The sequence below is a fragment of the Chelonoidis abingdonii genome, chromosome 4 (assembly GCF_003597395.2).
Source record: "Chelonoidis abingdonii isolate Lonesome George chromosome 4, CheloAbing_2.0, whole genome shotgun sequence".
Classification (NCBI taxonomy): domain Eukaryota; kingdom Metazoa; phylum Chordata; order Testudines; family Testudinidae; genus Chelonoidis; species Chelonoidis abingdonii.
This window is the reverse complement of record NC_133772.1, coordinates 128997301-129024529: the sequence shown is the minus strand read 5'-3', so window position 1 is coordinate 129024529 and position 27229 is coordinate 128997301. Positions and strand designations below refer to the sequence as shown.

Below are 27229 nucleotides of genomic sequence, written 5' to 3'. Positions count from 1 at the left end.
CCCTTGCATGGGTCTCCGAAATCCCACCATCTGATGTGGGCAAAAAAATTTAGTCAAATAACAAGCAAACAGCAACAACAAAATAAGTCCCGAACTTGTTTTTAAAGGAGTGTTGCGCATGGAGCAAGCCAAGGGCCGAGTCTCAAACGCTGCAAATCCGAATATTTATGTTATATTTTAAAAAATTTAAATAAATAAATAAATATATACGAGAGTCTCCCCTCCCCTGAAAACCAAGAATAGAAGCCATCTGCCAGGAGCATTTGGTGGTTGCGATCTCGCCTTTGTTACAGCTGATAAATTTTGTTTGTTAAGAATTTGTTGGAAATACTTTTGTTTATTAGATATAGTGGGTGGCGTTTGCCTTCTGAAATTTCAATTTCTTATTTTTTTTTAGCTCATCTGGTTATTTCGTTTTTTCACCCCCATTTCCCCCCCAACCAGCACTTGGTGCAACAAAATGAAGATGCATCTGATATTTGACTCTTTTTTGGGGCGAGGGTGTTTTTATTTCATTGTTATTTTGCAATCAGATTTGCATGCCCATTTAAAAAAAGGCGACTCTCCTCTCCCGCTTTTGTTATTTGCATTTTTTTTTTAAATCTGGTTTGGAAATTGCATTTTCCTTTTCCTTTTTTGTGTGTATAGGGTGATTGTTGATTTTTAAAAACATCTGCGTCATCTATTGCAAATTCTACGACTTATTTTCTGTCTCATTTGCAAGGAGATATGTGGTTTTGAAAGGGGCCGTGGACTGTGTGGATAATCTGGTTCGTTGCGCACGTTTGAATTTGTTTAAAAGGGCGAAACATATATATATATATATATATATATATATATATGTTTGGGAGGGAGGGGAGCCAGGTAGGTTAGCTCTTTAATGACAGCTTGTTTTCATATCGCCTTATTTGAAAGGATATAATGAGACAGGGAATCATTAATAAGGGTTCCAAGAAGCAGCGGGCACAATGGGTTTGGAGGGGAGCCTGCGAGGAATGGAAGGCAAAGCTGCATGCAGTTTCCCTCCCTCCCCTCTTGTATTTATCTCTCTCTCCATCCTGAGGAAGCTGGCGGAGAAATCAGGATGCATACTGAATAGTGGCAGAAAAAAATAAAGGTATCAATTGGAGGGGGGGGGGGGTGGGAAAGCAGGAAATGCAGGCATTTTAGCACACATAACACTGAGCCTAAGCTGCAGACTTTCAGAAGGGTGTTTTGCCAGACAGGAGTAGTCCTACCAGTTTTCAGGAGGCTTTAATTCATTATTAAAGAGCCAGTGTCTGTCCTGTGAAAAGGAGACAGTAGCTAGGGGGAAAAAAGCCTAAACTAATAACCAAAACAACAACCTGGAATGAATTTGATATTGTTTCCTCAGATGCATATATCTGATGTTTAGCTCTGCGTTTTTGGCATCTGTCAGGAGAAATGCTTTGCAGAGTGGATAGGAGTCCTGTGCAAGGCGAAAAAGAGAAAAAAAAGAGAGGTTTTTTGACACTGTTCCACTGATATTTACTGTTTCACCTTGGTGTTCAAAGAAACATTTAGATAGCGAATGTGAAACAAGCAAGCAGGCTGCAATATATATAATATATATATAGTTGTTTATTCCCAAATTGGAACAATTATTATTATTTATAATCTGCAAAATTGAGTGGCCTATTTGCTTCATTCTAGGTTCCTCATACACTGTTGCAATAAATATGCTTGCAGTGGAAAAAAGAGAAAAGAAATTTAAAACAAAAGTCTGGACCTTTATCCAGTGATGGAGACAAAAACTTGTACCTGAGCTAGTTAAATTTATAGACAAAGTGAAAAAAGGTCTTATACAGAAGAGACGATGATATGCTGTAGAACTGCTCCATACCAAGAAGGATTATTTTGGTTTGATTAAAACTGCTTTTTTGCAATTTAACAATTTTTTAACTAGAGAAATGTGTTTTAAAACCAGAACTATATTTTGGAGTTGAAGGAAATGTGAAAGAGAATCCATGTAAAAAACCAGCTTCTACCAGTTTTGCAGAATAAGGCAAAATAAGCAAAATGAATAAAACAGTAGAAAATATGGAGGAAAAAAGCACAGTAAAATAATAAAATTCCAGATAGAGAACTAGAGTTCCCCAGGGAGATTTCTTTCAAAACTGGTCAACAGGTTCCCTAGGAAGATTAATAATTTATCCTATCAGTTCGTATATGTACAAAGTAATTTAAGCAAAAGAAACAACTAATAAAATTTCTAGTACATAAAAGTTTTGCAAATTGCTTCTGAGTGCAAAGAACTCCACTTAAAATGCATTTAGATTTGCTGCAATTAATGCGCTTTTTGCCTTCAAAGAAAACAATTTCACCTAGTGTCACACATTGAGAATGTAAGATATCACTAAAGAATTAGCTAGGAAATGATTTTTGGAGATGGCTGCATTTTTCTTAATACACGCATAGCTGTGCATACAAAAGCATAATATATTTTTTAAAGACATGTTACATGACAGCTTTCAGTAAGGCAATACAAAAGATGTGTTCTTTATCAGTCTCTGGGATGCATTTTATATAAATTTATTTGTAATTTACTCTTGAGATAAAAACAGCTCATTTTCATAGCCTTCCTGGCTTTAAAAAAAAAGCGTATTTTAAAAAGCCAACATGTTGTGGCTGTGTATTATGAATCTGTATTGCTTCCTAGTTTTTGCTTGATTTGCTTAGTGATTTAAATAGCTGTACGATGGATAAGAAAGCGTTTCATATTGTTTCATTGGTAGACAAATACAGAGAATATTTTGTCAAGCTTATTTAAACATTTAGCAAACAAGTCTAAGATTTTCCTATGTTGCTGTGTGTAATAGTAATGGTTTGTTGAATCCTTGTCTAGTGCAAAATGTATCTTGCTATGTTGAACAAAGGGATGTCTAGTGGCATATTTGACAATAATTATGACTTAGATGAGTGTGTGCTAGGTAAAATAGTACAAATTATAGATATCAATAACTGACTTCCATTGACACCTATTCTGTTGTTTTTATCAGAACTGTTTGCTTTTAGCATAATCTTTTTGTTTAAAAATACTTTGTACAAGACATTGATTTCCCTTTCACATTTCCTATCTAGATTGCTTTGCGCTGTGGATTGTTTGTTGATATAAAATACTTTCCAAAATAAACTTTGCTTGGCTTTTAGTTGAATTGCAAGTCTCAATTGTGCCCTCTGGCTTTAAGTGACATGTGTTGACAACTAGGGGGAGCTCATAGCCCGTATCATAGTAGATTATGGTTTGAATCATCCAATACTGTAGTACTGGTGGGTGGGATACAATAGCTTGGGAAATATTAGCTGTATCTGAGGCAGTTTATGTTGCTGCAAAATATTTTAAGTGTAAAGTTGAAGTACTGATTTTCATGCAAAGATCTATATGGTACTAGATGAGTGAGATTGCAAGTTAGATAAATCTATTTTTAAACAAATCATGACTGATTAACAGACTCCTGCAGTTAGAAGTTTTTAATTAAAATTAGTTTTTAACAGTGTCTTTTATCCTCAACATATAATTTTTAAATTCTCAGTTTGTTTTTGTCAGATAGTGACCAGGCTGATGATAGCCATAGGTATAGATTCATTGTAAAAAAAACCAGGCATCTATTTATCTGCTTCCAGCGTATGTATAAACGTACAGCGAATATTAGATAGAGAAGAAGATTGTGTACACTAAAAATGCGCATGCACATTCATATAATTGTATGTGCTTACATTTCAGAAAGCTTGAAATCCCACTCGATTGTATCAAATTTTGGATAGCTTGTATTGCCTTTGATCCTTGAGTCCTTTTAACGTACAGGCCGCAGTTCCTGTAAATAAAAATGTCTTTCCCTAAAGAAATAAACACAAGTCATATACAACATGTAAAACTTTCTGTGGAACGAGCGATAGGCTATATACAGGGCTTCTACCGTTCACTGTTTTAGTTTGCCTGTGCATTGTTGATAGACTTTAGTGGGACACTTTCTTGCCCAAACATATAATTTAATGGCTTACATATAGAAAGCTTTGATCACTGGATGTTAGGATATAATGTTTACCTCACCAAGTCTGAGAAATTCATCAAGTTATAGTTTTGTTAACATAGCAATGACTTATTCTTATTTTAGGGCACAATATGTGGGTGGAGATTATCCCATGACAGGAAAAAGTGTTTTATTCTAACCTGAAAGAGAAATAAATTAGGTCAGACAAAAGATCAGGGCTGTCATCAACTGTAGAAAAAGCCTTCACTCTTGAGTACAGAGGGCCAGCAATTTATCTGATGATTTCTCTACTTCATTTAATGTTTGAATTGAGCTAGTTGGAAGCATATAGACAGCAGCCAGCCCATTTGACAGACCTGGAGGATGGAGAGCACAGTGCCTCAAACCCTGATGATGCTAACATTCTCCAGCTATGGGAAAACCTTTTCTGCAGAAACCTCCAATTTTGCTGATTGTGGTTGTAAATTTTGTCTAAGAGACATAATACCTCCCCCCCCCACATACGTTATAGTTGGGTAGAAACCCCTTGAGATTGAAACAGGTTTTAAAAAGTCTCGCTGAAGAGACTTACTACAACCAAAATGGCTCTCCACTTCCGCTGAACATTTTCTTCTTTTGATGGTTGTTCCGCAGTGCAGCAGTCCTCTTTGGTTCTCCACGCCCAACACATTGAGTTAGAATTGTTTGTAGAATTTGGTCTTTCAAGGTTAAGATTCAGGTAGCCTCAGAGAAGTCTAGAGGAAAAGTAAGCTGCCTTTTGGGGCTGAATCATGACGTACAGTAAAGTTACGCGTGCCAGAAAAGCGCCTTGCGAAGTGTGTACCGCCGTTACATGCAGATAGATTTATATATATCTTTGTAATGAGGGGGGAAAAAGACATCAATAACAGTGTGAAGCATTGATAAATGTATGATTCATTCAGCTGCTGCTACCACAGCACCTTCCTCTTTCATGTTTATTTACTTTCATAAAATGTGTCTATGCAGGCTGCACACTGCGCACTGTTCCTTTGCACCCTCAAAGGCAGTTGTGTATTCAGAGTAAGTTACAGCTGCTAAACATCAGTTAAATTTGCTCACTGCTTTCCTCCCTAAAAAGCTGTTGCCTAGCCTGTTCCGTATCCCCTCGCTAGAGCTCTAAGCAGCAGCAGCTTTCCCCAAGGAATATATAAAAAATGCCTAAAGCAGGCTATTCGAAAACAAATTAAAGCAGAGGGACGCACTTCACGCATCGCAGGCACGCGCCAATGGAGGGGTTAGAAGAATACCATCATTTTACTGGCAAAAGTGACACCAGATCGGGGATTTGATTAATGGTATGGCATTCACAGGGACTGAGTTCTGTATTTTTGACATATGCAAGTCTTTTGTGTAGTTGCCTCAATGGAAGAAATTCAATTTTTTTTGTCTGAAGCAGCTGATAATTTGTGTGTGTGCTGTTATGTGCCCAGGGTACTTTCCAGAGACTCTGTACTAGACAGCACATTATAAAAAGGGAAGTTAAGGGGGAGAAAAAAAAATCACTAGTTTATTTAACTTTTTTATGACCCCTTCCACTAAGCCACTGGCATAAGCCATAAATTCATTGAATGTTATAATGAATATGCTTCAATGAATGTCAAAAAAATGGCTGAGAAAGTTGTATACGAGTAACAGTGATTTATGCTTCATTCAAAACACAACCTCTTTGGAGACTGAAATTTTAAAAAACAATATAGCTGTGTGTTTAAATCCACATGAGAAACAAAATACCTAACTTGCATCATGCTTTTTAAATATTTTGTTAAGCATCTGTAATTCAGGGATTCTTTTCCAATATAGTTAAAAGATTGTACCTCAGTAGTTTTTTTTTCTTTTCTTTTGTGTATCCAGTATCTTTTTTTGTATGTGTGTTTAGTTTTAAATAAAACAAATCTATTCACTTGGGAACAAAGAATGCTTTTATATCACATCATCACAATCCCTGTTTTATCTGTGAAGATTTACAGCTTTTGTGGTCTATAAAAGAACTGATGCATTTTAGGCTCTCAATAGCAGTAAATCTTTATTTTTTTTCAAGAGCATCTAGTTTATTTAGGAGAGCACACATCACCCCTTTCTGTAACATTGTGTGTGTGACTTCTGATTAAATTACATCTGAGAAATGCCCAAGATTTAAGTACACATTTGGATATGCCTGGCTTTTGTTTTGTTTGGTATTTACCTTATTACTATTTCATTTCCATTTGCATTTTTCTTATACTGTAATCCTTATTGCATTTTCTGCAGTGGCAGAGAGGTTTGTTCTGTCTCAGGTGTGGACTGAGAGTTAAACTGCGCTCTGAGAGGTTCAGCATACTTCCGAAATAGGTGTTTGATGTACTGTGTTGCAGAAGAGCCCTGAAACTCACAGCTGTGTGTTCTGTTGCAAATGCATTAGATCTAAATGGGTTATTCCCCTCTCCCCTCCCCGCATACTAGTCCCTGTGCTGTCTAGTGATCGAAATCATAAACATCTGAAGGCTGTGCAGTGGGCTATGTGAAGCACTGATCTCTGTCCAGTACCTAGTGGACAGGTGTTCACATCATAGCAAAAAACGCCCCTCTCTGCCACAGTTGGAACTAATTGGCATGCTATGTGACTGTCTTAGCAGACTGAATGGGCCAAAGAGACTAAACTGTCCTCTATACCCAGAGATTGTCCCCACAGGTCAAGGTTGAGGCACATTGGCTGGGTAGCTTGGGGAAGCTCATACAGCTGCTGCCTGTGCTGTTTTGTGGAGAATCTGAATCTCTTGGGCTGTCGTCATACACTTTTCACAGGCATGAGGTTCGCTTAAAAGTAATACAAAAATACGAGAGCTTTATTCCCTTTTGCTGTTGTTTTTCTCTTTACTAATCCATCCTCACCTTTCTATTTACGAAGAATTGATTTTTAATCGTGTGGATCAGAAAAATTAAATATTGATGGCAGCTAAAACTGGCCAGTGCTGCTGAGTGTGATGTTGGTGCAATTTAGACATAATACAGTATCTAAACACTGCAATTCACAGCTGCGAAGATGAAAAGAATCTGTATGCAGGTTATTGCTAGACTTTGGATGGTGAGGAGATGAAGCCTTTGGTTTCCAAAGTATTAGTTGTAAGCAGGTAAAATCATGACACTAGGTGCTTCTGATAACCTAGCCACAGCATGTGTTGTCTGCGCTATTTCAATAATTCAATATTACAATAAGTGTGACATGCAGGTGTTGTCAGTGAGACATCATTCTAAAGTCTAGTTTGTGGGTAACACCTTAAGGCAGTGATTTTCAAACTTTTTTCATTTGCAGACTTCTGAAAAATTTCGAATGGAGGTATGGATCCCTTTGGAAATCTTAGACATAGTCTATGGACCCCCAGGGGTCCGTGGTTCACAGGTGGTAAACCACTGTTTGATGGCTTTGACTACCTTTCTCGGATCTCTTAGACATAGCATGCGGACTCCAGGTTGAAATTCACTTCCCTGAGGGCCCAGTCTTTCCTTTGTGCCTTTTTACCAGGACGATGGGGTAAAACATTAAAAGTAGGGATTTGGTTTCAAAGCACTGTAGAGTTTCTTGTGTTTCAGTGCAGTGACTGTCACATGGATCATGCAGCTGATAACGCCACATACATGGGGCATAGGCAGGAGGGAGCATTTGCTATATCCTTGAAGGTAGAATTTCCCTGTAGATGGGGTGCAGCTGGCAAATGCTGCAAGATTTATCAGTTCATCATTACAAGTTGCAGTCAGATCTGGTTAATCTGAACTCTGCTCATCTGGGACTGTGGAAGATTTACGTGGCAACCGATCTCCCAGTACTAGTGGCAATTGGGGCACCCGCTAGCTCCTCTATAGTAAAGGCTGTGGCAGTGTTTCCATCAACCTCTGCTTTTATGGATTTGCTACTCAGCTGTAGAAATGGTTCATGGGGAAGAAATTTGACATGCAGGACTTTGTTCTGCGATCAGTGTTTTCTCTCCCACTTCTTTAAACAAAATAAAATATATTAACATTTCTTATGTTTTATACTGTACGATAAGGGAGGGAAAATAAGAAAGAGGGCAGTTTATTGCTTTTGCGTTCTTTTGTATGTTTAGTACTTAAATACAACTAAAATATAGAAAGAAATGTAACACTCCCTTTTATAGGCCTCACCCAAAGCCCAGTGGGAGTCTTTCCATTGAGTTCCACAGCTTTTGGATCAGGCTCAGAGTGTAGTAACTGAAACTCTCGTGGTATTATGAATGAGCTTGAAGCATCTGAAAGTCAGAAACCATTGCAAGTGTAGTAATTTTAATATTGTGTGTCGGACAATATACATGTGCATAAATGCTGTAATGGTGCCACTAGGCTAAGAATTGTAGTGTCAATGGTATTGTGATAGAGCCGTTACAGTCTTGGATGAAAAAGCACTTTATTTTTAATGCAGATTGTTGCGAGAGATAGTAACAGTGCTTAGAGATGCCGCTAGGAGTCTGACAAATACAGTGCTGTGAATGAACATTGTTTAAATACATGAAACCATTGAATGACACCAGTTTCAGAGGGTTTCCACTTTGGACACCATCTCTGCTGCATGGATCGCAATATTCCCTGTGAGCGATTACTGACGGGTTGTTTGGAGAATGCATCGGGATGTGGTGAGAGGCTGGGCACACCTTAACCCGCCTGGCTGGAAGCAACTAGTTTTCACTTTGCCCTTTTCCATGTGAGGGCAGCCAGTGTTTTTTAGTGCCTTTCTTTTTTTTGTGGTTCAGCTTTTCCTCCTTTTTAACATTCTGTTTTCAATAAATAGTAATTAGAATAAAACCTAAGTAATGGTGAAACCCAGCAGCCCAGCAACAGAAATGAAACCACAGAAAGCGAAGTTCAAATAATGCGAAGGAGCATCTCATTTTAAATCCACAAGCAAAGTCAGAGTTTTTGTTCAGAGTCTGACCTAAACTGCCCAGTTGAAACTGCAGGGATCTTAAGTGGTGGAGGACTTAACTTATGGTGTTATCCAAGCTTGGCACATGAGTTAAGGCTGGATGTTTAGCCTTTTCCGTCCTTACCTTTGTGAGTTTATGTCTGTCCTGTAATGATATTTGAATGTAGGTTTTTAGTGACTTATCTTTGTTGAGAGGGAGCTTTTTTTTGTTCTTTTCTGAGTAAAAAATTAATATGCAAATTGATACGGATAAAATGCATTTGAAGATATAGTCAGTGTTTTGCCTGACATTATTTTATGACCATTTCCAGGCCCCATAGAAAGCTGTGTGCGTATCTTACATCGCTTTGGATTGATAGCTATCAGACTGATCTTGTTCTGGATGATTTGTTAAACTAAAATCAGAAATACAGTGGAGTGAAAATCATTGAATACTTTGGAACCCAATTACTACCGATCACAAGGGCTTAGTGCACCCAGAAAATGAAAAGCTAATTTTCAGTAATGTGAAGACTGCCAAAATACGAAAGAATACCAGATGTTATTTTAAAAAATACCAGTGCAGAATCCTTGGAAAAAGAGAGAGAGTATAAATGAAGAGACATATGTGGACGTAACTAATATTCAGATTAATTGTAGAATTGAAGAGAAGGAATTCTGAACAATTTTAGGAGCAAACAACTAAAAGATACTTCAGCTTTTCCACCTAGGCATAGTCAGAACCCTTATCAAATGAAGCAGTTTTGCTACGTTTTCTGAAACAGCAGGGGAAAAAAATCCTATACATCAAAAAGATAATAAAGTTGAGATCCATATGTGTTTTTATTTATCAGTAGCATATACCAGAGTTAAACCTTTGTAATTTGAGAGACATATTTAATCTGAAAGCTGAACAGTGATGTTATATGAACCTGGTAACAGGCATTTTACCCCCCTCCCTACCACTTTTCCTTAGTTCAATTCAGTTCTCATTTTTATTTTTTCTTTTGCAGGGCTTTGTCCCATCTCCCTTTTACTTTGTCTGTGTTTTAATATTTTGACACTTTGCTCCCACTTAATAAGAATTCTAGCCAGAAATGGTGCACATATTTCTTAAAGACCCGTTCACAGTCCTTTTCGTTTGGCTCTAAAATTATGTACATGCAATTGGTAATTAAGGTGCAGTCTTTCTTCAATATCAACAATATTGCTCAATGTTAGATCATTAATGGGAACAGAAGCACTAAATAATTACCTTTTGCATTCTGACACACTGTTCACAGAAATTCACTCTCTCCCCAGCAATTTTTGTTCAGCACAGGGTTATGATTACATATTCACTATGGCATAGCATCTTTTCAGAAAATAAATTGGTAAATTAATTATGTAACATTGTCTTCAAACTCCTTTTAAACTTAGATGGGGGGGAGTAATTAATCGTTTTCAGAAGGTGTATCATGCCTAGAGTTTAGTTACCTCGTAGATTTATTTTGTTATAAGTTAGTAAATTCAAAGCCCTATATTACATATCTTATGTCGATAGGATGTGACTTGCTCAGACATTTGTTTCATAGGATGCTAGGCCTAATCTTATTACCGTAGATATACAAAGCATGGTATTTTTTCTCACTTTGCATACTCTAAGCCAGACTACTGTACCCCTTTCAGGAGTCTGATTTGTCTTGCGTACCCCCAAGTTACAACTCATTTAAAAACTGCTTGCTTACAAAATCGGTCATAAATATACAAAAGTGTCACAGCACATTATTACAGAAAAATTGCTTGCTTTCTCATTTTTACCGTAATCCTAAAGTAAATCAATTGGAATATAAATATTGTACTAACATTTCAGTACATGATACATAGAGCAATATAAAAAAATCATTGTATGAAATTTTTAGTTTGTACCGACTTCGCTAGTGATTTTTATGTAGTCTGTTGTAAAATTAGGGAAATATCTAGATGAGTTGAATGTGCCCCACCCTGGTTGAGAACCATTGCTCTAAGCTGGTAGTGAATCCTGATGCAACTTGCGATATAGCTGGTGGAGATACTAATCAGCAATTTATCTTGTGAGGGGAAGACAGGGGATAAGCCTCCTCTATACTTTTTCTGTGGCTCAGAATGTTCAGTAACTTCCTAGCTATAAAGCATATTTCTCCCGTTCCTCCATCTCTTTTTCTATACTTTTTTCTGCCAGTTTGCTATATATCTTGGCCAAACTCCCACTGACTTCAAGGGAGGAGTATCCAATTCTATATTACGACATGTTGTTTACCTACTGCTTTGAGAGATTTGCACGCCTTCCCTTCTCCAGGAAACTGAAAAACAAAGCACTGATGCTAATGTAGAACTTTCCCCCTACTATTGCCTACTCCAGATTCAATAGTGTTGTCTCTCAACTTACTGATTTACATACTGCTAGTTCTCTATGTACTATCTGGGCCAAATCCTATACTCCTTTCTTAGGTAAAACTCCCTCAGGTAAAAGTCAATGGAGATTTTTGCCTGAGTAAAGACTAAGGTTTGTGATTTTTTGTCAGTTTGGCTGTAGAACAAAAAACCAAAACATTTTGCTCTAGAAGAGGTTTGTGAACTACAATTATTTTAGATGTATTAATTGGTTTAGAATGCTTAGTGATTGATTATGAAACTAATTGAAATTACATGTTCCTTTGAAACTGACTTGGGTGATCGGGTAAAGAAATATTTTCTGAGGTTGAAGGTTTTAAGGTAATTATTTGAAACCCACACACTTTAATTCTCTATCAACTTAATAAGAAAATGTTCTGCAACCTGTAGAGCCATCCTGAAATTTGGTGGTAGAACAATGAGCGGAAGATTTAAAGTCCAGCTAATATTCCTACATGAAAATAAGTGAGCTTCTCTCTTTCTCTCTCTCTCTGTGCAAAGGCTTTTGAAAAGTCCCTTACTTCTCACCACAGGCCATATCACCCTACTTACTTGAGTAGGTAAATGTAACTAGTGCTATTTGGCTGCCACTTAGCCTTGCTGCTGTCTATGTGTTTGGATAAGTGTGTGCCATAGGAAGCCCAACGGTGCATTCCTCAAAGCACCCAAAACACCCACGGTAGTCAAGTGAGAGTTTTGAGTGTATAAGGATTCCTGGAGTGGGTCTGTGCTGGTTGGCAGGGAGTTGCAGTAGGAATGAGAAGATGGGACAAAAACGTAACCCTTTCAGAACAAAACTTGAGCATTGCAAAATGGCTCTTTGCTGATATTACTGCAGTGTTGGCAGCAGTTAGGAGCTGTCAGGAAAGCTAGGCCAGGTCAGTCTATGATTTTGTTTCACAGACAGTCTTGGTTGCAAAATATATTGAAATCATTTTGGGAGGGGAGGAAGACATGGAAAAGAAAAGAAAGATACAATCAGGCTGTTTTGGCTGACCTCATGGTGCATCATTCAGATTCTGTGAACATTCAAACCAACCTCTCTCTCCTCCCCACCCCCTTTCCCTCTTTCTTCTTGTCCATGTAAAGCAGAGGCTGACCATGTGGAAACGGTGCTTGCCGACGAAGATGAGAGCCTGGCAATAGCGGAGCCGGGTGGCATCAGCATCGCCCCAGGTGGGACAGACCCCGATTTGTTAACCTGTGGACAGTGTCAGATGAACTTCCCCCTGGGAGACATCTTGGTTTTTATAGAGCACAAGAAGAAACAGTGCAATGGCACTGGTGGTGTCTGCTACGAAAAGAGCCTGGATAAGAGCAGCCCTCCCCCCTTGTCCCGCTCCGAGCTCAGGAAAGTGTCAGAGCCAGTGGAAATCGGGATCCAAGTCACACCCGATGAAGAAGACCGTCTTCTCACGCCTACAAAAGGAATTTGCCCCAAGCAGGAGAACATTGCAGGTACAGCATGTTTTACACTCAATCAACTACCTAGGTAATCTTTTAAAGCAGGCCCTCTAGAAAGTGCTCTGAAACGAAGGAGCCATTTGCCTGGAGCAACCTCACTAGTTAGGGCTGCGGAAATAATGTTGACCAATTTTTTAATATGGCAACACCTTTCTGTGGAGGATCAGCTGTCAGGCAGACACGGCTGTTTTCAGTGTTTGAAGTTGGTCTTCTGGGATAGCTGTAGGTACAGCCTGCACACACAAGTAAAGCTCAGGGCCCAGGGTCAGAGAGGCCATTTTGTTGGTGTCTTCCCCAAGTCGGAAGGCAGATAGTTACTCAGGAAAGACAACAGAACATGACACACTCGGGAAATTCATCCCAGGGCAGAGGCCTTACGCAACACTTAAAGCCTGCGGAAAGGGTCAAATCCTGATCCCATTGAAATCAATGGCAATATACGCATTGATTTTAATGGGAGGAGGATTTGGTCCTGAGGAATAAAGTGGGGGCTTACCTGGTGTATAGGGTCTTCCTCATTCCCTCTGCAATGGGGTGAATTTCAGTTTCATTATCCAAATGACCTGTTGATGGGGCTGTGTTTACCGATGCCCTGTAAATCCTGGATTTTCATAGATTTAGGCGGTAAGGAAGGGAGCTATTCTAAAGCATGCCCCTAAAGGAGTTTTTGAAAGTAGAGACAAGCACGCACTGGCCTGGGAGAGCAGATTATAGGCATTTTCTTTTCTAAAATGATTGGATTTCTTGGAGAAATTGGATGGGTAGGTTAAAGTTGCCCCAAGGCCAGCACCTATTCAGCAGATCACCAGCGGTCTCACTGACTGGGACATTACAGGGGACTGTATCCACCTGGATGAGTTGTTCTGAAACCTTTTCTGCAGCGCACGTGGCATGGAAATCTTTTCTATAGCATCAAGTATATAGTCCGTTCCTTTGCTCTGCACCTATGTGTTCCTCGGTTACTAAGCACACACTGCTTATGACAGTTATGTGACTTGCTCTCTCTCTTAGTGTGCGGGTTTCCTGTACTATCAGAGCATGGAATCTTGAGTCAAACTTGTCTTCTTGGTGGAGTCCACTTTCTCCATCCAATACCGAAGAGCAACAGGATGTGGTTATTGCTTTCAGTATGCTGGCTTCCATAGGAATTGCCATGCCAGATCAGATCCGCTGACCCAGTATTCCTTCTCTGCTAGTGACCACAGCGCAACCCCACTGGTTAGTGAGTATTACGTGTCCTCAGCGGGGCTTGATCGACAGAAAATGTGTGTCAGTTACATCCGCTAGCTATAGCGGCTGTCTGTTTAGTTTGAGCTACAAAGACTTATGCTGTTAGCAGTGGAGGCTGCTGGTTTAAGCCCTAGTGTCTGCTGTTACGTAAGTGGGTTTGAACTGGTGTGGGCATCAGATGCTCCAGATGATCTTCCTCTGTTGAGAGGAAGTATGTAACCACTGCTGGTGTGTGCTATGCCGCCCGCCCTGCGATAGCTGTTATCTTGGCTGACACTGGAGAGCGAATCGGGGAACCTCCAAAGCTAAACACATGAGTCTCTATCAGATGATCTGAAGAGCCAGGCTCTGTAGCTAGGCACTGTAACAGACACACATCTCCCCCTCAGTTAATGCACTTAGCCCCCAAATTAGATCTTGAGCAGGTACTTTTCTGTCTTTCCCACTGGAATGTGATTAGTCAGAACATGCTCTCACCCCATTTCCTCAGAAGAGTACATTGGCTTTTGAAGTGGAGCATGTGAAGGTCGCAGTTTTTTGGGCATCAGAAGTGACAGCATCACTCCCACTCGTTTACCATGATTCCAAGATGCCCTTGTGCATGCATTTTCTGGCAGATAGGGCTTCTTTGTGGTCTAATAACTTATTAAAGGGCCAGATCCCATTGAAATCAATCAATTCAGGCCTTGACTTTAATGGGAGCAAGAGAGAGTTCAAAGTGTGCACTTGGCACCTGATTTTGCAGCTACTGAACCCATATTGCAAGGTGCTGAGCATTCTCAACAGCCATCGACCTCCATGGGAGTTGAAGGCATTTGGCACCTTGCAGGAGGTGCGTAGTGCCAGACAGGATTGGCCTTAGAGTCTTTTCTGTAGCTGCACGTTGCCAAACATCATGCCCAAATGTAATCCATAGTTAAAACACACCGTTGGCCAATCCCAGACCAGAAACTAGTGCACCATTTTGTGATGCTTTGGCTATTCTTTGGCGCAAACTCAGGGCAGCCAGGACACTGACACATCGACGATCTGCAGAGGGAAAAAATGCTCACGCATAAGTAAAAGGAATTAAAAAAAAAAAAAAAAAGCAAGCCAATCCAGAGCTCCTTATCTCTTTCACACTAACCTGAAGATCAAATGGAAATGTGTATGGGATATTCTGAATTTACAAAAATAAAAGGAGTTTATAGATTGATTGGGATTTTCTCTGCACTGCACTCAGATAGGGACTCACCACTAAATACTGCAATAATATGCTTTCTCAATTAGGAACTGAACTCTCAGATAAAAAGGTGGTATCCTTCTATGTTTTTTAATAGCAGAGGATAGTTTTCAATAGTAGGATAAAAGCCTCACATTACAGCCATGGAGGGTAGCCATGAAAAACCCACAGAAGTCATTCACTGGAAAGGCTTTAGTGGGATATACCAGGCCCCTTATTTATATTTCAATAGAAAGGCTTTCTGCATTAGCCAAGAAAATCAGAATCTGCATTTAACATTAAAGGTATTTCCCAGTGAGAGGCTGTAGAGCATTGTTGTTAGATTTGTTAAAAAAAAAAAAAAGCTAAATACGATTTCATAAAAGGGAAACTTAATCTGTAAGGCAGCTTTCCCCTACCCCTGTCCCCTCCTGTTAGTTTTTTTAAAAAATTTTTTTGGTAATAATGCAGCAGCCTACAGTATTTTTACTTTATATGTGACGAAAGATATTCTTAGCCCTTCTGCACTGTGACAGGAACAATGAATTTTTTTTATTCCACCAAGAAATATGTAAAATAATCCCTTAGAAGTATGGGGAGATATGTTTGTTCAAAGCATTTAAAATGCTATTTTAATCAAAGGCACAAAACACTCTACATGCTGTGTAAGCTAAAGGAGACCATTACATTTTAACAGCAAATCATGCTCCTTTTTTCCCCCTCTTAACCAACCCCCCTCCACACACACTTTGAAACAAAACTTTTTTTTATTAAATAAAAGGAAAAGATTAAAGAATAAAAACTTCAGTGGCTCAAATGTATAAAGTAATTTAATATGGCAGAAGCATTAATTATTTTAGCTTAATTGAATCCTGAGGACTGCAGAAGTTGCATTTTTGTAGACAAGCTCTGTTTATTATTTCTTTGTGTAGATTAACAGTAAAGGAAACATAGATAACTTTCAGTTATTTATTGTAAAATAAATGTGTCAATTCATGTGTAAAGCAAGCTGTTCAAAGATAATTGAGTCTTTATATTTGAAGAGAGAAACCAGAAATCACCCACTTGCCACTCCGGCTTCCTGAAATATGCTGCCACCGCTGCTGCCCTCATATAGGTTTCAGCTACTCTTCTTGATCCCGTGTTGTTTTCATAGACCTTCTTGTTCAGTCAAAATGATTTGTGTGGCCTTCTGCTGCGTGACTTAAGCTGCACGACATTACAGCCCTCCGTGGCTGAGCGTAGCCAAGGTAAGTCAAGCACTGAGCTTGGCTGAGCCACAGAACCCTCTTACTCTCTGCGTGCGTGGGTGTTTCCTCCAGAGTGCCGAGAGGCAGCACATTGTAAAACTTTAATCCCAATTCAGGGTGCTCCATAGTTGTGAGATTTTTTCTTTTTTGGAATGGTTGGATTACAAGGTTCCATATTGCAAATTTCCAGCTGGATTCACGGCCTCATTTGCCAAAGCTCTGAATTTTGTTCTTTAACATTTCATGATTTGGCTGAGTTCTTCTTTCTTTGGTAGACCAATGGATAGCTTTCTTTCATTCTTTCTTTCCTCACAGCATTCATCTGAAGCCAGGTGTGACTCCACTTAATATGCTCCATGAATCCTACTTGACCACATCACTGGTGGCTTTACAATACTTGCATAGTAAAAAGAGACAAGTGGATCCTGAGGATCTGCAGGAGAGTGTGCACGTGTGTGTGTGCGTGTGTGTGTATATAACACAAAACCAGAACTTCTGGACTGCCATAGAAGAGGAGGTAACTTTGTCTCCTGAATCAGGATTAGATTTTAAAGACCTGTTGATACTGAAGTGTGTAGTGTTCTCTTAACTTGTAATTTGCTAGGCCGAACTTTGTTTGATCGAAGAGCTTTCTTTTCGTTATCACGAAAGCCGTCTATAAGATATGCTTTTGAATGTTACATGGCCAATGTAAAGACATGACTTGACTACGGGCGGTTCATTCTGCAAATATTTTTTATTTTAAATTGGCTAATCTGTTGGAAACCCATTCTCGCTCTCCTGCAGAAAGCACTGTATTAACAGATGCTTCATATTGTTCCACAACAAAATGAAGCCAGGCCAGTGCATTAGCTAGGAGTTGTCAATCACTGTTGCATGTATTTTATAAATCTCAGTTGTTTTAGAAGTAGTACCAGAAATACAGTGGCATTCTGTAGCTTGTCTTGTCTTCCTTGGATAGGTTCTGTGGTTTTTGTCTCTAGTTCACAAGTGTAGACCAGGAGCCAGACATTTCCAAAACAACAGCAGAAATTCATTAGGACAGCAGAGTTAATTTCTGCGACAGTGCTGGGAGTAAGAGTTCATTTGAATTCCTTGTCCATTCAGTTCAGGCCACCAGTGCTGGGTTCCATCCATTATGGACTCGAACTAGATGTGCAAGGTGGAAAAAAAAACCCTCTCTGTAAAATGTGGGATTTAACTGCAACCCCCTGCTCCACGAATGTGCATTTCAGGCTTTTAAATGGTAAAACTGACTGTGGAGAAACTAAATAACCGGCATGTGCTGGAAGCCAGAGATAAACACTGCCGCAGGTTGCCATGAAATAGGCTATTTGATATATTTAGAATTGTTATTTTTCTCCAAATTAAGATTAGTTAAATCCATGTGTGTTGTGTGAGTGATTGTTAACTCAATGGCATGGATTATCCTTTTTTCAGATCATGACAGCTAATTATTATTGCTGTCTAGTCTGAGACATTCACTTACAATGTACCATTATGGGCCTGTGCACCCATATTAACTGTGGGACTCAGCCAGCCGTCACCATGTCTTAGTACGCCAGCAAAGGAAAATGCAAGCTGAGAAATCCTAGTTTGATCGCCCGTGATGTCAGAGAGGTTGGGAACAGGTGGTCTGAGCAACACTGAGCTGGCATACGGTGCTGGAAACCAGTCAGCATTGGCTGATCTTCTCTTTAGGAAGTCTGCGGTGGCACCTGATCCCACCACCAGTAGCTCTTCAGTACAGTAGCTGTAGCATGGATAATTTATCAGAGCAAGGAAAGGAGATGGCTAGAAACAGTGTTAAACAGGAAGAAAAGGCGTCCGAAAGTAAATGATATGAGGACCTAAGAAAATCAGCTTACTGTAGGAGCCTTTTCCTTAGGCGTCTAGAGACAACATTATGGGCTTGATTCTCCTCTCATTTTTGCCATTTCCCCCTGGTGTAGCTCCAGTGGTGACACTGGAGTTACCTTGATCTATCCTGCTGTGAGACCAGAATCAGGCGCTGTGATTTTATCAGACGTTTATCAATATATTTTGCTAATTTGCATATCTAACATTGGAAAACAGAACTCTTCCCCCCCGCCCAAGAAACAACAAAACACCTCAGCCCTGTCAGCCCCAAACCTGATGAGAGCAGTGGGTGCAGTGTTGCAGTGGTTTAAAGAACAGATCTTTTGCCTCTGGAGACCTCAGTGGGGGCCCTGACTTGGGTCACAAGGCAGGAAAACAAGTTGGATGAGATCATCCTTGTTTGTGCACATCCCCAAATGAGTGCAAAATAAAGAATGTTGAGGAGTCTCTCTAGTCCAAAATGAAGAAGAGAAAATCAGTTCTGTGGTGCATTCATACAGCAGAGTGAGAACAATTGCACAGTGCCTGCCTGCATTATTCTTGGCTGTCCCCAATGCCATAACTGTGGTTCCACTCATCTGTAAGCTGTACACACTAATTCTGGGAGGGGAACTGCAGAAATGTACTACAGCATTAAGGGTTTAAACCAATTTCTAACTGTGAGAGACCAGAATCAGGCCTGTGTGAGAGGGCAGATTAACCCACATCTGCCTGTTGTGGGGTTCTTATACTTTCCTCTGCAATCTGGTGGTGGCCACTGTCAGAGACTGGACACTAGGTTAGATGGACCTTGGATCGGATCCAGTATAGCAAGTCTTGTGTTTCTAGAATAGATTTCTTATTGGTTCCTCTTTGGCAGGTTAGCTGCTCAATAGTATAAAACCCTTTGCCTGGTTCAGTTTCCACTGCCATTGGCTTAGTCAGGAATTGCAACTCTCCTGATGGATGAGTTTCCACTTCTAAACACAGTGCAGAAGTTGTCCCTGGTGGGCACAGGAAAGCTAATGGGGGAAGTTCAGAGATGCTCTTGAGCTACTTTCTGCTATTGAAGTGGAATAGGCTGCAACAGGAAAGCATATGGCTGGTAACCACAGTCATGGTAATGCTTATAGGGTAGAAGTGAACTGTAACTTGTGTTGAGGGTCGGGGACCACGTGATGAGAGGGGAGCAGAGAGTGAAAGGTGGACTTAGCACTGGACCAGGAAAGGGGAAAACATGGGTGAAAAATAAAAAGATTAACCTAGTGTCCCTTAATTCTAAACCTGCCAAGAAATACATATACAGATACACATCTAACACTTAGCTAGACACACACATGTGCAGTTGTATGGCATCACTATGGGCATAGTGCCTTGGGCAGGTGTTTGAGGAGATACATACACAGAGCTCCAGCACAGATAATCACAGAAATAACGGCTCTCATTTATTTGTCAGTATACAAAGTGTCCTGCAAAGGCACAACAGCAAGTGTAGGAATCCTGGGAAGAGTTAAAGGTGAGAAACCCACTTATTATGAAACCTTTTCTTTTCCCCTTTCTCGAACTTCTCCGCACCCATTTGGCACTTCTGATGTAGTCTTTGGTTATTGTTTTTCAACTATCCCTTGGGCGGATTAGACAGCGCCTGCCCTGTGAATTGTGCTCCGTGTCAGGGGTTTATCTTGTGTTTTTTGCCAGTAGTCCATCCTATCAAAGCAAACAAGGAAGCCAAATTCTGCTCTCCTTACTCTGTTGATGACTCCTCTTGATTTCAGTAGGGGTACTGCTGAGAAAGATGAGAAGAATTTAGCCTGGATGGTGCAATATTTCTCCCAAAGTGGGTGAAATTTTGTGATTTAGATATTTTGGAAGAAACATTTTTTTTTAAAAGGATGCTGCTGTCTATCAATTTGAAATCTTGACAAAATAAATAAAAGTAATTTCAGGTAAAACACCCACCTCAGATTCTCCCTGCCAATTTTTGTGGATTTATAATCACATTTTCTTATATTTCGTAAATGTTTTTGTCTTCTTTGCATCATGATAGACCCACACAAACAACAGGGGAAAGTGGCTGTCTGACTGGTCAGGAGGAACAGTGAAAATGATTACTCACAAAGGGCAGGTACATTACTGTATTACTCCACATTCACAACAGAGTAACTCTGTTGAAACCAGTGTTGTTACACTGAACTGAGTGGGATAACGGAGCAGTGACTCAAGCCCAGCATGCTGTCAAATGCACAAGGTAAAAAAGTGAAAAAATCGGAACAAATATAATTTTTCCCTCTAATCTCTTTCAATTACAGTCATCTTGCGACAATACTAGGTAAAACTTTTTCTGACAGAAATGTGATTTTTTTTTTTCAAGTTGGAAGAAGGTCATACAGTACTGTAGGTCAAATTCTGTTTTGATACTGATATAAATCTCGAGTAAATCCTCTGTGACGCTGGTGTCAGAGCAGTATTTGCACATTTTTTAAAAAAGCAGTGGGCTAGAATCCCCCTCATTTACATCAGCTTTACACTGGTATTACTCTTTTGATTTCAGTGGAATGACTCCTGGTTTGCTCAGGACTAAGCAGAATCAAAATCTCCCCCATTAAAATGTTTCTCTGCCTTCATTGGGGCCTCTGTTGCAGTTATATAGGGCGTGTGTGTGAGATGAGAGAGCATGTCTGATAATTACTACTACTAACAGGGTGATAGATTTTTAATGACAATATGATGGCAAAAGATGAACAAGTGCTGGTCATCCAATCATATGTCATTTTCCTGATGTTCTTGCAAAAAACCAGTCCATTGCAAAATAAAGACATGCCTGGTAGTTATAAAAACCTGCAATGGCATTTGTTACTGCATGGAAAATAATAATAAAAATACTTTGTATGATTAGTGGAGTATTGACTGTAGAAGTGAGTTTGCTGAGGAATTAGAGGCAGCGCTGAAACCTTAGTTGGAAAGGACATTTACATGTGCACCTTGTATTGTAGAAAAGCCAGCCTGTGAGTGCAAATTATTGGATTGTTTGAGAATGATGGATGATCAATAAAAGCAATGGTTATGGTTTTACAATACATAAGTAAATAAAAATAGATGCTCCTTTGCCTTTGCGGGATAGGACTGCTGTACCACAAGAGTAGGCTCCCATCATGTCTTGTGGAAGATTGTAGTGATTTCTTGCTCCATGTTTGAACCTGTGCTGCCTAAACACACTGTGACCAAATCAGCTGTGACACAGGTTGCCCTTTCTGAGGGTATCTGAGATTGGAACATTTTTCTATTGTAGCTAAAAATCGTGAAATAATCATACATTTTGTATTAGGAAGACTTAGATTTTTCTGTCATGTCATCTCATGTCACTCAGAGGCCATTGATTTTAGGTTGAATTTCAGACCTGTGAGCATGTAGATGAGAGTAGGGAGCTGGGGGCAGGGAGAGCACGAAGCAGAAGGAAAAAAAAGTCATATATGTGAAATAGTGTTGCTTAATTGACAAAGCTGGAAATAAATCCAGAGCCCCAGAGAAACTGAGTAGTTCGCAGTTTGAGACATGGACACGTTGATTTCACCCAGAGCATCCGTCTTTAGAATCACTAATTGTCCCCATTCCCTCCCACCTTGGTAATTGGTGGGTTGTGCTGTATAAATCTTTAGAAAAAGTGGGTGGGGTATCTGGGGACTTAGTGTCTAAGCTCAGGAGCTAAGCCGGAAATCCCAGAGATGTAATGAAAACAAAACGGACTTTTCACTCGTGCTGTGGCATTCTGGCAGTGAGAACGCTTTCGTGAGCCAATGTTTTCATTGTAGGTTTTCTCGAGAGAAGTAGTGGAAACGAATCGTTAACCCCTTAACAGGAATAAATGTGGTTGCAGCAGAAGCAAAGCATTCTTGCTCTCAGTTGGCATGTTGGAGGGCTCCAGGTGGGTGAGAAAGTTGGGAGGAGATGCCACTTGTAAGAAATTTAATAATCTTAATGGCAGATGTGAAGTGGTTTCTTGGTGGTTGCTATTTTTTTCTTTTTGCATTTTGCATGTTTGCCTTTGCAGAATATTCAAGCATGCTCAGCACTAACCACTGCTGAATCCAACATCTTGGGACCTTCAGTATTGTGTTCTTGTGCTCGTTAGCATATTTCTTGAGTGAGAAAGGGGGGACACTGCTTGTTGGTCTTTCAGCAGGGTCATGAAAGTCACAGATGGAAAAGACCAAGCTGTTGATCCTTGTCCCCTTTCCAAGAGCAGGGTATCTCTATCTATTGCATCCTTGACAAGATTACAGGACTAAGCACTTCCATAAGAACACATTAGCAAAAAGAGGATTTTTTCCCCCAGTAATTAAGCTAATTTACTTTAGCAGCTGATTTTTGTGAAGAAATCATTCCCCCCTCTCAGCTGATTGTACTGCATTTTATTTTGATATTTTCTTTCACCTTTTGATCACAGGTGGCACTTACCATACCGCGCTCTCTCTCTCCAATCTCTCATTAGGGTCTTTTATCCGCATTTATTCTTGCAAACAGTGTGGCGCATCAGACCCTTTTCTAGCAAGAGAGCATCTAATCTAGCCTTTAGAAACTTGCAGAGCAATTAAAATCATTAGACACCTCATTCCTGCTGTCCTAGATCCTCCTGTCCAACCTCGCCATGCAGGTTCTTGGAAGCTCAGTGCCATGCATAATTTGGGCATAATTGCACAGCTGCTGCAAGGGGGCTGTGTCTCTGCAGCTGACCTTGGTCAGTGTGTCTGGCCTCTGAATAGATCTTCTTCTTCTTTCTTTCCACTTTGACAGTTCCCCCTCTTCTCCTCGCCACCCTCTTCCCCAGCCCACTCCTTGTCTGTTCTCATTCTATAAACACCAAAGTGGAAAGGTATTCGTGAAGAAAACTGCCTTTGCAATGCACAAGGGCGGCTGGTGGAGGGACCGTTCCAGCTTGCTCGCTCGCGCTCTCTCTCTCTCTATGTACTTCCCTTTGGAACATTTAAAAAAAGAATAAATGTTATTTAATAAATGACTCATCTGGATTTTTACACCAAGCTGATGTTTTTTACTGGTCATTTAAACAGGGTGGGGTGATGGGGGAGGAGTGGATACAGTAAGACAGCTAACAGGGATTCAGCTGCCAGTCTCCTTTTAAGACATTTATTATTTTCAGAGGCAAACCCGTAGCCGGCTAATATAACTGTAAAAGTTGCTATTTGAATTATTGGCTAGGAATCCTGAAGTACTCTATTATAGCTGGTATTATTCTGCGCAGACAAATCCAGATTAGAATTTAGCATTTACTTGTTTTGTTTTATTCATTAAAAAGACTCTCTGCTAATTTTTCCCCTCTGAACCCCCCTTTCCATTTTCTAGAGTGCCCTGTTACTAGCTCATAAAAAAGAGTTTGAAACTGAAGCGAAGTTTCCTGACTAAGGTTTTCTTTTTCTTTCTGCCCTCCCCCCCCACCAGCGCCATGGTGGTAGCTAGACTTGGCCCAGTGCCAACTTGTCTTTCATCAAGGAAAGAGCCATTCCAAGTTGAAATTTATAGAGCAGAGTCCAGGTTCAAGGGCTGAGGCCCGCCAACCGCTCTAGCCTCTTTGTTACTGATTAATTCTGCAAGCAGTTCAGCTGGTTTGCTCACTTTTGCCTCCTCTTTGCAGCACTGCTGCATTGCTTCCTAGGCAGCAAGCGGCGGCGGCTGCTGCTGCTTTCCCCTTCCCCCATTTTCAGCAGCGATTCCCCCTTCTCTGCTTCATTGTTTTAACCACTTGAGGGCTGAGTTGTGCAACAATGTCTTTAAATTAAAAAAACAGAATTCTCTGCCTCCACTTATTTTACCACAGCTAGTTGTAAGTGTCTGGGGCTTCCCCTTTCACATCAACTTCCATTAACGATTGCTTCTTGGCAGCATTTGGACCCAAAGTTCCCATGTTTTAATTAGTTTATTCAGATGCATGCAGCAGAGTGAAATAGTTTCTTTCAGCTCTACCTGCAAAGGATGTTTCCTGTCACAGCGTGGTTTCCTGCATGGCAGGGTCTTAAAGAGGGGCCTTGAGGTGGGAAAGAGGCATAGGTCAAAACAGCAGCAACAGAAGGACAACTGCAGAAACGTGACTTAAAATGGTTATGGCCCCAATCCTGCAATGACGTTAGTGTGAAAATCTGACCCTCGTGAAGTCAATGGGAACTTCGCCATCCACCCCAGTGGGGTGTCAGTTTCATCCTTAGTGTGCACTTAGCTTTCTGAATGGGAGCAGCGTCATTGAATTCACTGGGATTACTTGTGCATAAGGCTAAGCATGTTCATTAAGTGTTTGCAGGATTTCTGGCCTGTATTCGTATTTTTAGCCCAAGTGGACTGTGTTTGGGAAATGCATAGGGGTAGATAAGGAAGGTGTAGTGGGCCGCCATGTTTAAGCGCCCTTGGGAAAAATCTGTGATACTATTACAAATATCCGAGGACTAATGTGTTACGAATTGTGACACGCCTAAGTTCTTAAAAGTATGTCAAGAAAATAAAAGACCAGGATGAATGCGCCTCCCCCCTCCCCCTACAACCCCAAAACAGTAGTTTCTGAATCCCCTGTATGCATCCTTACAGTGAATCTCTTAATTTCTTGTTTAAACATTTCTCCAAAGCTGTTCCTTAGGAAATAAAAAAGGTACACTGTTTACCTATAGCAGATTAAAAGTTTACCTTTAATGTGACAGCTTCTCAAGTCTAGTGTTGGAAGCATGTCTCTATTTTATGATATTGTGAAACAGGTCTGGACCAGACACAATGCATTTAACTAAGAGAAAACAAGGTAGAATTTGTGTGTGGGTTTTTTTTTTTTTATAGGGTATAACCAGAGACCTTTTCTGTGTCTCTCTGTCTCTTAAAACTTGTAAGTTTACAAATGGCAAGCACATGTAAACCACACTTGAAAATTTATTAACAAACAGTTAACCTTCAAAATATATAGTTCGGCAAAACTGAACTTTTTTTAGTCTAAGGACTGCTCTGTTTAATGACCTGGCAGAGAAATCTGAAGATGGCTTTTTTTTCTTTATAAAACATTTATAATTTCAGCACTGGAAAGTCAAACACACACAAACTCTAAGAAAGCTTTCACATCTGTCTCAGCCTATGTGCTGATTCCCTGGGGTCCCATTTATAACAATCTAACAAGATATACTCTGCCTTTGAATATCAGTAAATATGGCTAAAGATCACAGAACTGTACTCATAATTGTTCGAGACCAAAAAGGCAGAATATAGTGTTTGATTAATGTTTATGGTACGGAGTTTCTTTGCAGAAAAAGATAAATCACTTAACCAACCTCCCCTCCCCCACCTCCCTTTCCCCAGCCTCCACCACAGAAACCCTACCCCATTTTTGCAGTGTTCATCATTTAGGGAGAGGTGCTTTATGTTAGATTTTGAAGTTGATTAAAAGTGCCTAATTGTATGGGAGAATTTTTATTGAAAGAGAGACATGTGATTTCACTGATACTGTACAGGATCTGGTTTATTTACTGGGATTTATTTACCACCAAAAATTATCCATCAGTGTTCCCTCTAGGGCAGGGTATGTTGGCAGAGGAAGTCTTGCCTGATGCTGTCCTTGCTGGATCTTCCCTGTGGACTTCAGTCTCCAGAGCTCTGGATCAGACCCCTAAAATTCACTAAAAATATTAATTAGGGGGGAAAATGCACAGAAATGGGCATAAACAAGGACACTTTTTTATGTTTGTCATCTAAGTGCTTATATCATTGCAACCTGTACAGCTGTCATCAAAGATTCTGATTTGTTCAAAGGGATTGAGAACTATAGCATTAGTTATGTAGGGGGTGGTATTGTACCATTTAATTAATTTTTGTAATTGGATATATACACCAATCTCCTAGAGCTGGAAGGGACTGTGAAAGGTCATCAACTCCAGTCCCCTGCCTTCACTAGCAGGGCCAATTTTTTTGCCCTGATCCCTAAGTGGTCCCCTCAAGGATTGAACTCACAACCCTGGGTTTAGCAGGCCAATGCTCAAACCACTAAGCTATCTGTCCCCCGTGTGTTTTGGCCTCCTGTTTTTTTTCAGTGCCTCTCTAGGGATACTTGGGAACTGATTCCCATTGTCTCCACTGCTCATCTGGAATGCTGTATCATTTAGGGGAGAAATGCAAAATAAATTGTATCTATCTATCTATCCATCCTGTGCTAGTTAGCTCTTCTGAAAATCTTCTTAAAATGGTAACTCGGACTTTAAAATAATAAATTTATTGGTGTTTAAAATTTTTTGGCATTTCACAGAGGAAATGAGGAGAGAACTCAGAACTCTGCTCCATTATAAATGCTGCTCTAGATTCCCTTGAACTGATTTGATGAAGTGGTAAAGATGGTCTGCCTTCCAGAGATGCTGTGTATGCAAAGAGGGGGATAGCTTTGTGCAACAGCATGTACTAATGTATATTCAGTGCTGTTCTCGCTCACATGCTTCTGCCTGTGCAAACACAGGCTCTGGGCCCTACCAGCAAAAAGTCTGCCTGGAGGAGTTGGGGGTTGTAGTCTAGCAAAGACTGTGCAGCCCAGGAAGTGGGAGGGGCTTGCTGTAGATGGGGTGTGGCTAGGATACTCAGCAAATGAGCTGGCCCATCCATGGTGAATTTAACAAAGAGAAAGGAGTGTTCTAGGGAATTAGGGTTAAAGTGCAGAGGTAAAGCCTGCAGGGCAAGAGATGCGTATTTCCCAGAAAAGGTTGTTTTTTTGTTGGAGAGAAAATATGACTCTTCTGGGTGAAATGGTAACTAATATGCAGAGCGCCTTCATAGCAGAAACCCCTTCCCCAATATGCAATTAGGTAGGAACCTTTACACTTTGAAAATCTTGCTTGAATATAGCTGTTTAGCATTTGCAGCTGCTAGGATATATTTGCTGATTTTC

At 40.2% G+C, this 27229-nt stretch overlaps 1 protein-coding gene across 6 annotated transcripts in view; it reads left to right on the top strand.

The window, feature by feature from the left end:
- Positions 1-27229, top strand: part of BCL11B (BCL11 transcription factor B) — a 102563-nt gene that overhangs the window by 2092 nt on the left and 73242 nt on the right. For 2 of the 6 annotated variants that reach the window (XM_032773749.2, XM_032773745.2), the window contains exon 2: positions 12430-12795. The exons of 1 other annotated variant lie outside the window; for it this stretch is intronic. In XM_032773749.2, coding sequence (XP_032629640.1) covers positions 12430-12795 — 366 coding nt within the window. Of the gene's footprint in view, positions 1-890; positions 1118-12426; positions 12796-27229 lie in introns of those variants that run through there. 3 more of the 6 variants (XM_032773748.2, XM_032773744.2, XM_032773747.2) reach the window with 2 other exon arrangements.